Consider the following 12,914-nt stretch of genomic DNA (forward strand, 5'->3'; position numbering starts at 1 on the left):
GGAGATCAGTAGAGGGGAATGAGTGGACAAAGGATTCACGTAGAGAGTGATCTCTACAGAAAGTGGAGGGGGGAGAGGGAAAGATGTATTTAGTGGTAGGATCCTGTTTGAGATACCGGAGGTTACGGAGAATAATGTGCTGGATATGGAGGGTTGTTGGGTGGTAGGAAAGCACAAGAAGACCCCTACCCTTACCATGACAGCAAGAGGATGGGGTAAGGGCAGATGAGTGAGAAATGGAAATGTGAATGAGGACAGTATTGATGATGGTGGAAGGGAAACCCCACTGTCTGGAATAAGGGGATATTTCAGATATTTTAAAATAGAAAGCCTCATCCTGAGATCATATGTGGCAGAGATGGAGAAATGAGAGAAGGAAATAGCATTTTTACAAGTGACAGGGTGGGAATAAGCATAGTCAAGAAAACTGTGAGAGAAGGTTGGGTATTGGAATTGCTCTGCAGACAGCACAGACTCAAACAGATTGAAGAGCCAACGGACTTCTTACATCCTGCCACAGCACATTTTGCCTTCTGTCACCCAGAGAATTAACTAAATCGAGCTAATAAATCATTCATAATTCCATTTCAATTTTAGCCAACAGTACCTCCTAATTTTATCTAATGACTTGTAGAAGTGCTTTAAAATAACATCCACATAAATTTCTATTTGCTTAGTCAACCCTTTAAAAAAAACAAGCAAGTCCATCAGATACAAATTACCCACAAACCTATGCTGCCACTTTGAAAAAGTTTTTTCAATGTGTTCAGCCATGTTATTAGTAATCCTTCACTTTGGGTTAATTCCTCTGAATGTTGCACAATTCCTTTGTTTCTCCCCTTCCAAATAGCAGAACAACAAGCAACACACAAAAATGCTAGAGGAACTCAGCAGGTCAGGCAGCATCTATAGAAAAAAGTACAGTCAACGTTTTGGGCCAAAACTCTTCCAGCATCTGCAGATTTTTTCGTGTTTGGTTTGAGAACAACCAGCACAATGTTCCAATGTAACAGAATGGTTCCTGATTCTTGGACTTTTAGAAAATACAAATCCTGGCACCAGCAATATTTTTACTTCCCTCCTATTAAATCCTGGATTGGAAACAGATTGGTCCAAAGGCTTGGTCACTCAGTGCTATTATTTCCTCTACCACTTATTTTGGTTACCTTTTCTGATTCAGTGCTAGTTTTCTTGCATCATTCTGAATACTCTCCTCCTCCACCATCATCATCATCATCATCATCACCATCAGGTGCCATGCCCAGTTTGAGCTTTGACTGCCCTGGCCCACACACTCCTGTTTCGGGTCAAGTGGATCAATTCCTTGGTATTCATTTTCAAATCTCTGGCTGCTGTCTCCATCATCATTTGTCTTCGTCTCCCTCTTGCTTTCTTCCCTTCAATCTTTCCCATAATTACCGTGCATTCTAACTCCTCTTTCCTAATCACATGTCCAATAAAGTTACGTTGCCTTTTCATGATCTCATACATTATTTCTCTTTTTGTGTTTGCTCTGTTAGTGATATCCTCATTAGATATTCGTTTTGTCCATGATATTCTTTGCATCCTCCTCAAAAACCACATTTCTGCTGCTTCAATTCGCTTCCTCATGTTACTAGATATTGTCCAACATTCTGAGCCATATAACATAACTGGATAAACATAAGATTTCAGTACCCTGAGGCGGGTTGTCATGCCTAGTTTAGTGTTGGTCAGTATACTCTTCATTTTTGTAAAGGTGCCTTTTGCCATCCCTATTCTTCTTTTGATGTCCATGTCGCATCTGCCATCTGATCTCACCCAGCTTCCTAAGTAGCAAAAGTTCTGTACTTGTTTTATGTCTTCCCCACTTATCCTCAGCCTGCAGATAGGATTCTCCTTCTTTTTGGATATCACCATACATTCTTTTTGCAATTGATAGATAGACCTATTTTTGCACTTTCTTCAACAACTATATCAATTAAGTTTTGTAGTTCTTCCTCCGTACTTGCAATTAACAGTGTCATCTTCATATCTAAATTTATTGATGTTTTCACCACCAACTTTGATTCCCAAGATGTCTCTTACTTTTTGTAATATTGTTTCACTGTACACATTAAATAAATCAGGGGAGAAAACACACCCTTGTCTAATGCCACTCTTGATTTTCGTAAACTGACTCACTTCTCCATCTATTCTTACAGCAGCAGTTTGTTCCCAGTACAGATTTCTGATTAGGCAGAGGTCTTTCGAATCTAGATGTAGAGTTTCCTGTAATATTTCAAATAACTTATTGTGCTTCACTTTATCAAATGCTTTTGTGTAGTCGATAAAACAAACAAACAAATCTTTTTGCACTTGAATAGCTTGTTCTGATAGTACCATTAACATCAATATTACGTTTCCTGTACCTTTGTCTTTCACAAAACCACATTGTTCTTTACCTATTTCAGCTTGTATCTTACTTTTAACTCTTGTCATCAAAATTCTTAGAAGTATCTTGATGATATGACTCATTAAACTTATGGTCCTATGTAATTCACATTCTATTGCTCCAAGTTTCTTAGGAAGAGTGATAAATACTGATTTTTTCATCTCTTCTGGTATTATTCCAGTCTCATAAATGTCATTGATTAAATCAGTAAGTTTTTCAATGCTATAATCTTCAAGGGCGATAATTTGTTCTATTACTAATTCATCAGGACCTGCTGCCTTTCCTTTCTTCATGTTATTTATTGCATTACGAACTTCAGATTTTGAAATACTTGGACCTTCAATGTTTTTCTTAATTTCTGGTTTTTGGCCTCGATCATCTTCAAACAATTCCTGAATATACTCGGTCCATTTGTTCATAATCTTTTTCCATGATAATGGTACCGTCCTTTGCTTTCAAACATCTACCTGAAGAACAGAGGAGCTTTTTACCAGTGATATTCTTGATTTGTTGATGTCTATAGGATTTGCTTTCTTCCATCTCCTTTCTTCCATTATATTTTTGATTTCATTTGTCATCCATTGGTCCTGGGTATGCAGGAATTTCTTATCTTTCTTTACAATACCATGATTATCCACATGCAATTTGCTCACCCCCCTTTTCCTAATACACTTTAAAAATGTCGTCATCAAACAACAAATGCAATGTAAGCTTGTTAACCTCATACATTCATGTACTGTGTTAGCACTGTATCTTCAAAATATTTAATTTGTGCTATTATCACATCATTAAGTGATGATGGTAATGACATTAGGAGCAAGTTACATTAACAGAAAATGGCTATCAATACATCTTCTGCATGAAAGTGAAACAAAGTCATTAAATCTAAATTTGGTTTCTCCAGACCAGAGGAGACCACATCGGGAGCACTAAATGCAATTGAAAGTTCAAGTGTATTACTATTTCCACTTGGAAGGACTGCTTAGGTTCCTGGATGGCAGAAAGTAATAAGTAAAAAAATAAAACAAATATTGTAACCACAGAGGTTGCGTGGGAAAGTGTCATTCACTTCTGAAAGCTTAAAGACGGGAAGGGGAGGGAAAGATTATGAATCTTTAGACATTGCTGCCTTAATCATGGCTTTCCCTCCATCATAGTTGAAAGCGCTCTTATCTGCATCTGCCGCATTAGTGCTCTCACCCACTCGTCTCAGCCAGAAGAATGGAAATCCCTTTCATTCTTGCTAGCCACCTAACAGACTCTGGAATCCATGGATCATCCTCTGTAAGCTTTGTGACGTTCTAAACAACGCTACCACCAGAAATATCTTCTGCTCCCCTTCCACCATTCTGAAAAGACTGCTTATTTCTCCATTTCCTTTTCCACTTCCTCTTCTCACAGCATTATTCACGCAATGGTAAAAGGTACCTCACTTCCACTTTTTTCCTCTTCCATGCCCACCTTCTAGAGACTAAAGTTGTCCTTCCAGTGAAGCTACAATTCACTTGTAGTTCTTTCATTTAGTGCATTTACACATTGTGCCCATAATAGTCACTGGAGAAATTAAATGTAAATCAGACAACTGTTTTCCAGAGCACCTCCATTCAGTCCACAAGGTGACTGAATTTTCAGTCACCTTTCATTCTATCATGTTATCTCTCCTTTCAATTTTCATCTTCACCATCTTTGACCATATACACCATTCTAATGATGCATATCACATGATCGAGGAATACCAGCCCATTGGACACAGTGCAGCCTTTGGAATTAACTGTTTAAGTCAAATTCAAAGAACTCATTTTCCTTCCTCCACAGATGTTTCTGTCTATTTCAGTTTCAACTTGTTCCTTCATTTTGTCTCTGCTCAATAATTACTTTGACGACTTTGATGGAACCCCACCACAAATATTCTCTCCATCCCTCCCCTCTCTGAAACTTAAAAAATGGCTTATTTCATAGTTTCTACCTCTGATGATCTGAAATACTCTGTTTCACTCTCCAGGAATGCTGCCCGTCCTGCTGTGACCTTCTGGCACTTTTGCTTTAGTTTCAGATTTTGTTTTACTTAATTGCAGATTGAAGAGCTGCCTGTAAACTGAGCAACTTATGTGATCCAGAACTGGGTTTCTGCAGTCTAAAGACGTTCCTTTATTTAAACAGAAAAAAATGTGTTATCACAATTTAACAAGAGCATCTTACCTGCAGAATATCTGATAACTTCTGCAAACCACTTGTATTGGTGAATATTCCAACACCTAAGATAAGTAAATAAAGACCCTATTATAACTTCAAGTTCCAATGTTGTTATAGTTTTAATTTCTTTGATATTGAAGAGAAAGTTTACTGACTTCAACATCAGAAACATACTTCTGATGTCAACATCAGAAACACACCAAATGTTAGTGTATCGAAAGAGGGTTACAAAAAGTACACATAGACTAAGATGTTAACTGTCCTGTGCTGGCACCAGTGGGATCAACAGCTGATGTGCCACCTGTCTTCCAGAGAAAGAGAGATAAATAAGACAATGGAGCAGCATTTGGAAATGTTAATGATGAGACGAGAGAGTTTAACGGAAGGAGACACCGGTCTGAGAACTGTCAAGATCGGCTCCTTTTTGAACCCTGAACTGTTTCAAGTGTGATGGACAGGCGATACCCCAGCAGGGAGATAAAAAGGGACAGGTTCGCTAAGGCAGGACACACACGACACCACGAGGTAACGAGACCCTGGAAGTGGTGCACCTCCCACAAGTCGGTGGGAGTTTTTGGAGGGCTGGTCGCGGGACCAAGCCAGAGACGCACAGGGTGGAAAGGTACGATCGGTGGGAACCTGGTGTGTGTCCGCCCTTGCCTGGGTGCCGGGTTCACCGCTGAGGAACGATCGTATCTGAAACGGAGGGGTCACAGTCGGTGACCTCAGAAGACATTACAAAGGGCTCTCCCGAAAGCTGACTGCGAGGAATATCGAAGGTCTGTGTGGAAGCCGTTTTGAATATTCATTCGCTTTTGCCCTCTCTCTCTCCTCCCCGCCCTTGTCCACCGGCACGGCAGTGATTACTGTGAACTGAACTGAACTTTGCGTCACTTTGAAACTGGTCATTTACCCCTAGATGACGATAGAGCTTGATTGATCCTGTTATCCTAGTTCTGTGTACATGGGTGTTTATCATTGCTGAACTGTTGTATTATCCTTTTGATTAGAGTACTGTGTTGCTTATTTCTTTAATAAAACTTTCTTAGTTCCAGTAATCCAGACTCCAACTGAGAGATCCATTTCTGCTGGTTTGGCAACCCAGTTACGGGGTATGTAACATTAGTAACAGACTTTGTTATATTTCACCTTCTAAGCAAACTCAAGTCATGCCCTGGCTGAGGAATAAACACAAATTAGTATACAAGGCTGCCTGCATATGTATGAAAGGTATTAATATGAAAACCTGAGGGAATCTGTCATTACAATCTGATAACTAGTTACTCAGAATGCCCCAGTATAAATTAATTTATACTATTGATATAGACACATTTACAGTGTTATCTGTAGCAACTGACAGTTCATCCCTTCCCTACTGTTCTACTCATCATTCTGAAGTTACAAGGAAATAGATCTCATATGTTGCATCAGTAGCAAAGAACCCAGACTGTACAATTACTTGGATTGTACTTTGAGAGCCACCCTCCAATAACGTAAATGTTACACTATGCAGTAAAACTTCGCAGGCAGCATGTGTGAGAGACACAAAATTAAAATGAAGCACAAATACTTACGTTCTGACAGAGCACTCATAATCTGGTCCAATGCTTCTAAAATTGCAGACTTGTTTTGGAAAGTAATTTGGGCTTTTGCAAACAATTCGAAGATGAAGCTGTAAATGAACATCAAATATTAACGAGAGAAAAAAAGCAGTTATTGAACAGAAAGCTAGAAAATAATTTCTGTCAAAGAACTCAAGATTTAATGGAATCATAGAGAAGTAGAGCACAGATAAGGCTCTTTGGCCCATCTAGTCCATGCTGAAACCATTAAAACAGCATACTCCCATTTGCCTACACCAGGACCATAGCCCTCTATTCTATGCTTTCTACATACCTATTTAAACTTCCCTTAGATTTGAAATCAAGCTCGCAGGCACCAATTGCATTGGCAGTTCATTCCACACTCTCACCACTTTCTGAGTGAACAAGTTTCCCTTCATGTTTCCCTTAAACTTTTCACCTTTCACCCTAACCCCTGGTTGTAGTCCCACAAAGCCTCAGACTAATATGCAGGCTAACTCTAGATTACATTTTTGTTATTTTTAATTGAAATATTCCACAGCAGCTAGAAATTGTACAGCCCTCTAAAGGGGTGCAGAAACAAAGTAAGCTCTGTGCTTGTCCACACAGTGAAAAATAAATTGATTATATTGCAATACACTGTATTGATGAAATTAGAGTACTGCATCCAATTCTGATCACAACACATTAAGATATGAAGGTCTTAATTCAGTTTAAAGCAGGTACTGATAAAATTTAAGGGAATGGGGGATTCTCAGATTCCTGTAAACAATAGGTTAAGTACTGACTATGTGACTGCACTGTGTTTGAATAACGTCTCACAGCTGCTTTCTTTGGAGCAAAATAAAGGTTAAAGTTCACCCAGATCCACATAAGACATCTTCTGGCTTTTCACACCTTTGATTTTGACAAAAGGCAGTACCTGCTGGAAATTACACAGGGCATACCTTTCTTAATTAAAGCATAAATTTGACAGATGTTCTTATCTTTGTAATTAAGTTGTGGCTCCAACAAACCAGGTAGTACATGCCTTTCTTTAATTAGAGTGTCTATCAAACTGATTGTTGTTTGTATCAGTAGTCCATTGACTTGGCTGGAATGCTTATCAAACTGATTGTTCTTTTGTATCGGTGGCCTTATAACTTCTAACAATTCTGACATCAGGCAGTGAACTTGTTGAACCGCCGGGGAGATGAGAACACTTCTCTCCCTGATGTCGGGTCCAAGTTCACTCGCCGGCTGAGCTCGAAGAAATAAACGGGTGAAAAGATAAGTAACGATCTTTTTGTACTGTTGTTATTTGATCCAGCAAATTTACATTTACAGTACAGGAAAGATTTTCCAAGGATTTACGAATGAGGATCTGTTATGTACAATGATCGGTTAGGCCAGGGTTGTTCTTCTCAAAGTAATATACTGAACCATGGGGATCAAATGGTCTTTTCAGGTGCCATTACCATCCTATGTCAGAGAGCACAGCTGATAGAAGAGGGGGAGTGGCTCTGACAGTTTTCTAGGATTTGAATCTCTTTGCACCATTCACCAATCTGACACTGAATTCATGTACAACTCCTGCAAAGCAAGGTGCTTGCAGTGATGCCCTATAGCCTAGATGGGCCAGAAACCTTTGCAAGGATTTCAACTCATTGTAGTCAACTCTAAGGTTGGGCTTGGGGCTTTTGTTCCAGAAGAGATGAAGAGGGAAGACACAGAAGAGAAGAGGCCGTAGGATTTGACCTGGAGCAGGACCGTGATTTGACGAAGCTAGGGGGCGAGATCAATTGAGGATTGGTGACTATGGAGAAACTTTGATCTCCAACTTGTGCACATTTGACTGTTTCATTAAAATGGGCCCTTTTCCTTTTTTTTTGTTCTTTTCTTTAGTAACCCTATAGTCAAATTAAGAGTCATAAATATAATCTTTTATTCAAATGTGATGTACTGTCTGTTATGTCATGGCACTAATTTGTAACAGGGTAGCGAATGACACGGCATCCACACAAACAGGGGTTTGGGGTGGGATCAAGCACGCCTCAATCTCAGGAGTTTGGCGTAGCCAGAGGTTGTTTTCCCTAGACTTACGCAGCCAAGGAAACCGGGGGTTTCACATGGTAATCCATTAAGGTGTTTCATGGAAATATACCAATGTACAGAAGACCATGAACATAGTGATCTTTCCCACCCACTATCAACACTTCTCCTGTACTGAAAGCTTATTTTCAACTACATTTAATCACAACAGCTTTAAAGGAGTGCAGATATCTCACATGCTGTGCCTGGCTGAGTTGCTGGTAGGAGAATTATTCCGGTTTCCCTTGGGTAGATATACCTTCCCGCAGAGATCCCTTCCTCACTACCTCATTCTTCTTCAAGGAGTCCGTTCTACTCTGTGTGATACCTGATCAATCTCCTGCACTTCCTGTACTGAGTAAACAGTCTATTAACACCCCCTGGTCTGGTAGCATCTGCTTTACTCAAAAGTATAATTCAACATTGGGCAAACCACTGCTTATGGACTTAAGTCCCATGATCCTCTCGTATCCCCTTTTGCCTATCACCTGTCCAGCTCTCGGCTCTATCCCTCCCCCTCCTGTCTTCTCCTATCATTTTGCATCTCCCCCTCCCCCTCCAGCTTTCAAATCCCTTACTCACTCTTCCTTCAGTTAGTCCTGACGAAGGGTCTCGGCCTGAAACGTTGACTGCACCTCTTCCTATAGATGCTGCTTGGCCTGCTGCGTACACCAGCAACTTTGATGTATGTTCCTTTAAATTACATTGGGGAGGAGTTCTACATGCTCTTTTTCATGAGTTAAGTTGAGAGATGTTGACTCAGGGTACTGGTTGATACATTTAGCAGCAATTCAACAGGTTTTAAATGAGCACTATTTATGGCATCAGCCTTAATTTTGTGTTTACTGTCCTTACCATAACAGCTTGATTCAAGATATAATTGTTCACATACACATTAGATGCCATATTTTAAATTTTAAATAATCTGAATCCAATTAGTTGAGTCGGTGAGTACCCAACTAATTGTTGCTAATGAAAAGAAAAAACCTTCTGTTGATCAGTATGAAGCTGAGTTGGAAATCAAGCTGCAGCATGAACACAGTATGGCCAAATGGAGGGACAGGTTGAAGCACGAAGGGACAAGGGAGTCGCGTAGGGAGCGATTCCTGCGGAAAGCAGAAAGTGGATGGTGGTGGGGGGGGGAGGGAAAGATGTGCTTGGTGGTGGAATCCAGTTGGAGGTCACCATTGGATGAACACCATTCTATGTTTCATTTATATTCATCACAAGTATAACACTGATCAGTAGCATTGATAAAAAAAATATTTTCCAGCTCTTTGAGCTATTCATTTAAGTCTCAAGTAATCTTCTGTTGTTCGTTTCTTCTTACAGTTCTGTAGATGTCCATTTGCTTTAGCATTAAATAGTAACTAGAAAAAAGTTGGGCAAACAGTATTATCCATCTGTTGTCCTAATAATCTCATTGCAATGTAGTGCAGAAGTCTGACATTACAAAAGGTATCCTGTTGTCACACTTAACAATTATTGAGACAGAAAAAGTATTATCAATTCATACCTTCCTGGTTTGGTCACTCCACTTCCATTTGGTGGTAATTCAATAGAATCTATCGTGCTTTCTAGGTCAAGAAGGATTTCTTCCAATGACGGACGATATAAAAAACAAAAAAAAGTTATTAATTCATAGATAAGAAAAATTGTGGCTTTTATAGTGAAATCATTGCAATTATTCTGACATCTGAAAGTGTTTCAAATTCTAATTAATTTATCAAACAATAATTTATTTTTAAAGCAAATGTAATAATCTTTACTCGGAAAAGAAATGTTTACTTGGCTAAATAAAATCAAAAAAATCACAGAACTCTATTAGTTACTTATCCCAACACAAGCTCTCAGTCATCAAGAATTCTAATCTCCCATGTAATCCTCCCCATCACCAACACAGATTTTAATCATCACAGTTCTATACTTTGTGACACTTCCCTAATAGAACTGCAAAATTACATCTTAAAATTACATCGCTTAAATTTCAGCTCTTAAGTCAATCTTTTGATATACTCCTCCAAATCTTGCAGTTGTTCACTTCCCTCTACAAAGTTAACAATTTTGTCATCATTCCAGTAATAGACATTTCAGGAATATAAAATGTTTAATACATATGTATAAATACCTACAGAAAAGAAGTCATCACCCTGACACAGTGGTGTCAAGAAAACAACCTCACCCTCAATGTCGCGAAAACAAAGGAGCTGATTGTGGATTTCAGGAAGAATAGAGACAGGCCTATTGACATCAATGGATCTGAGGTTGAGAGGATGTACAGCTTTAAGTTCCTCAGCATACCCATCACCAAGGATCTCACAAGGTCTGTACATATCAGCTGTGTGGTGGAAAAAAACCACAACAGTGCCTCTTTCACCTCAGACAGTTGAAGAAGTTTGGCATGAGTCCCCAAGTCCTAAGGACTTTCTACAGGGGCACAATTGAGAGTATTCTGACTGGATGCATCACTGCCTGGTATAGGAACTGTGCTCAATCACAGAACTCTGGTGTGGACAGCCTGAAGGATCAATGGGGACTTGAGTCACCCCAACCACAAACTGCTCCAGCTGCCACCATTCCAGAAATGGTACCGCAGCATAAAAGCCAGGACCAACAGGTTCCGGGACAGCTTCTTCCACCAAACCCTCAGACTGATAATTCACGCTGACATAGTTGTATTTCTATGCTATATTGACCGTCCAGCTGTACATATTATTTATTACAAATTACTATAAATTGCAAATTCAGACGGAGAAGTAACGTAAAGTTTTTTACTCCTCATGTATGTGAAGGATGTAAGAAATAAAGTCAATTCAATTCAAATGTTTAATGTTATTTTTGTTCATCTCGACCAACAGTCAATGCAATTTCACTTTTCCAAATTATATTTGAAATAAAACATCCTCTGAAATTTTAACTAACTTACTTTTTATTTTGGCCAGGTCACTCAAATCCATTTTCAGCCCTAAAAAAAGACAAATTACTTGAACAGCAATAGAAAACTAATATAACTGCACAACCTGGAATATGAAACTAAAACAGGAATACTGAAAGAACTCAAACAGTAGAGCACACAATAAGAAGTGGGTTTTGATGAACAATCTTTGATCTTAAAAGTTAATTAGCACTTTCCACAGATTCTACTTCACTGGCTGAACTTTGTTGGCATTTGTGCTTTGTATAACTTCAATGTTATCTTTTCGAGCATACATAAAATTTTATTTAAAGTGAATGAAAGGCTAGTATTTCAGTCTTCTTAAATTTTTCATGGTTTTATTTTGTTTACTGGAACCATCACTTTATGAGCAAGCACAAATACATGGGTGATTCCCAACATGAAGGTTCTAGTTTGAATATTAATCTAAACTACATCTATATTTGGATTTAAAAGTGTCTAAAAGATTATCCACCCATGCAGTGGTATTCAGACTACTAAGAAATCGATTGTTAGTTGGTGGTGCTTACTGCACCCTGTTTTGTGGCAATACATTATACTCGGCTGCTGTATTTCAGTTCAGTCGACTTCACAGAGAAGAATGTGCTGCTATTGCTATTGTATAAAGCAGTTAGTGTTATTAACAGAGGAATGAACTTCAAGACAATAATCTCAGAAAACCATTATTATTAGAAATTAAAGTCATTTGTAAAAGTCGTCATTTATTTCCGAAATCTTGCAATTATAAAATGAAGAGAAATACTTAAATTGCATTTAAGACTTAATAAAACAATTTTGCTTCTGTTAAAATCCCGATCCTAGCAAATGCATTAAATAGACATCTAGTCATTATAAACTTTACATAGAGATTAAAATCATAGCAGTTTCATATATTTAAATGATGTTCTAAGTTATTCATATTCTGCTTGGTGTTTACGGAATGGTACTCTGATAAACAACCTGGAACTGACTACCAAACCAAAAACATTGGGAATTATGAAAGAAGAAATAAACAGAAATTGTGAAGCCCAAAAATTGAGACTACTTATGAATACAACATGGTAACAGAACCTTCTTGCCCAACGAGCCCACGCAGCCCAATTACACGAATGGAAACCAATAAACCTACTAACTCATACGTCTTTGGAATATGGGAGGAAACCACAGCACCTGGAAACAACCCACACAGCCACAGGGAAAACATACAAACTCCTCACCAGATGTGGCAGGAATTGAACCTGAGTTGTTGGTGTTGTAGTAGCGTTATTCTAACCACTATGCTACCATGCCACTGATTATTCCCTTGAAGTTCATTCCTAGTTCGTATCAAACTGCTTTATATAACAGCAACAGCAGCAGCACATTCCTTTCTAATTTATGAAGCTGACCAATATTCCCTCTATTTGTTTTTTACAGCTGCACAGTATTGCTCTCAGCAGGAAATGTATTACATGACCTAAAAACCGAGTGGCACTTTATATTAACATTACTTAAAAGAAAAATTCCCCCAGTACAGCAACAAAGACTATGTGCATGGGAGCGTTTCGGTTACTGCATGGCTGCACAGTTTAGAGGGAAGTGAAGCCAACTGACTGAATTTCAGCAGCAGAATAGAATGTACTGCCACAATAGAGGGTTCAGTGATTCCTGTTTATAAATTATAAAGTTCCCCACTTCTCATGTGAGGGCATTTACCAAAATTCACACAGGCACTTGAAAA

General features: G+C 38.7%; 1 protein-coding gene across 9 annotated transcripts in view; it reads right to left on the reverse strand.

The window, feature by feature from the left end:
• Positions 1–12,914, reverse strand: part of rtel1 (regulator of telomere elongation helicase 1) — a 205,793-nt gene that overhangs the window by 150,027 nt on the left and 42,852 nt on the right. For all 9 annotated transcript variants that reach the window (XR_010017115.1, XM_063041434.1, XM_063041430.1 and 6 more), the window contains 4 exons: positions 11,186–11,224; positions 9,776–9,854; positions 6,181–6,278; positions 4,613–4,668 (listed from right to left, as the gene is read on the reverse strand). Coding sequence is in view for 8 of the 9 variants with exons in the window: in XM_063041434.1 (XP_062897504.1) it covers positions 4,613–4,668; positions 6,181–6,278; positions 9,776–9,854; positions 11,186–11,224 (272 nt within the window). In the remaining variant the exon portion in view is untranslated. The remainder of the gene's footprint in view (positions 1–4,612; positions 4,669–6,180; positions 6,279–9,775; positions 9,855–11,185; positions 11,225–12,914) is intronic.

The sequence above is a fragment of the Mobula hypostoma genome, chromosome 2 (genome assembly GCF_963921235.1).
Source record: "Mobula hypostoma chromosome 2, sMobHyp1.1, whole genome shotgun sequence".
In the NCBI taxonomy this organism is placed as follows: domain Eukaryota; kingdom Metazoa; phylum Chordata; class Chondrichthyes; order Myliobatiformes; family Myliobatidae; genus Mobula; species Mobula hypostoma.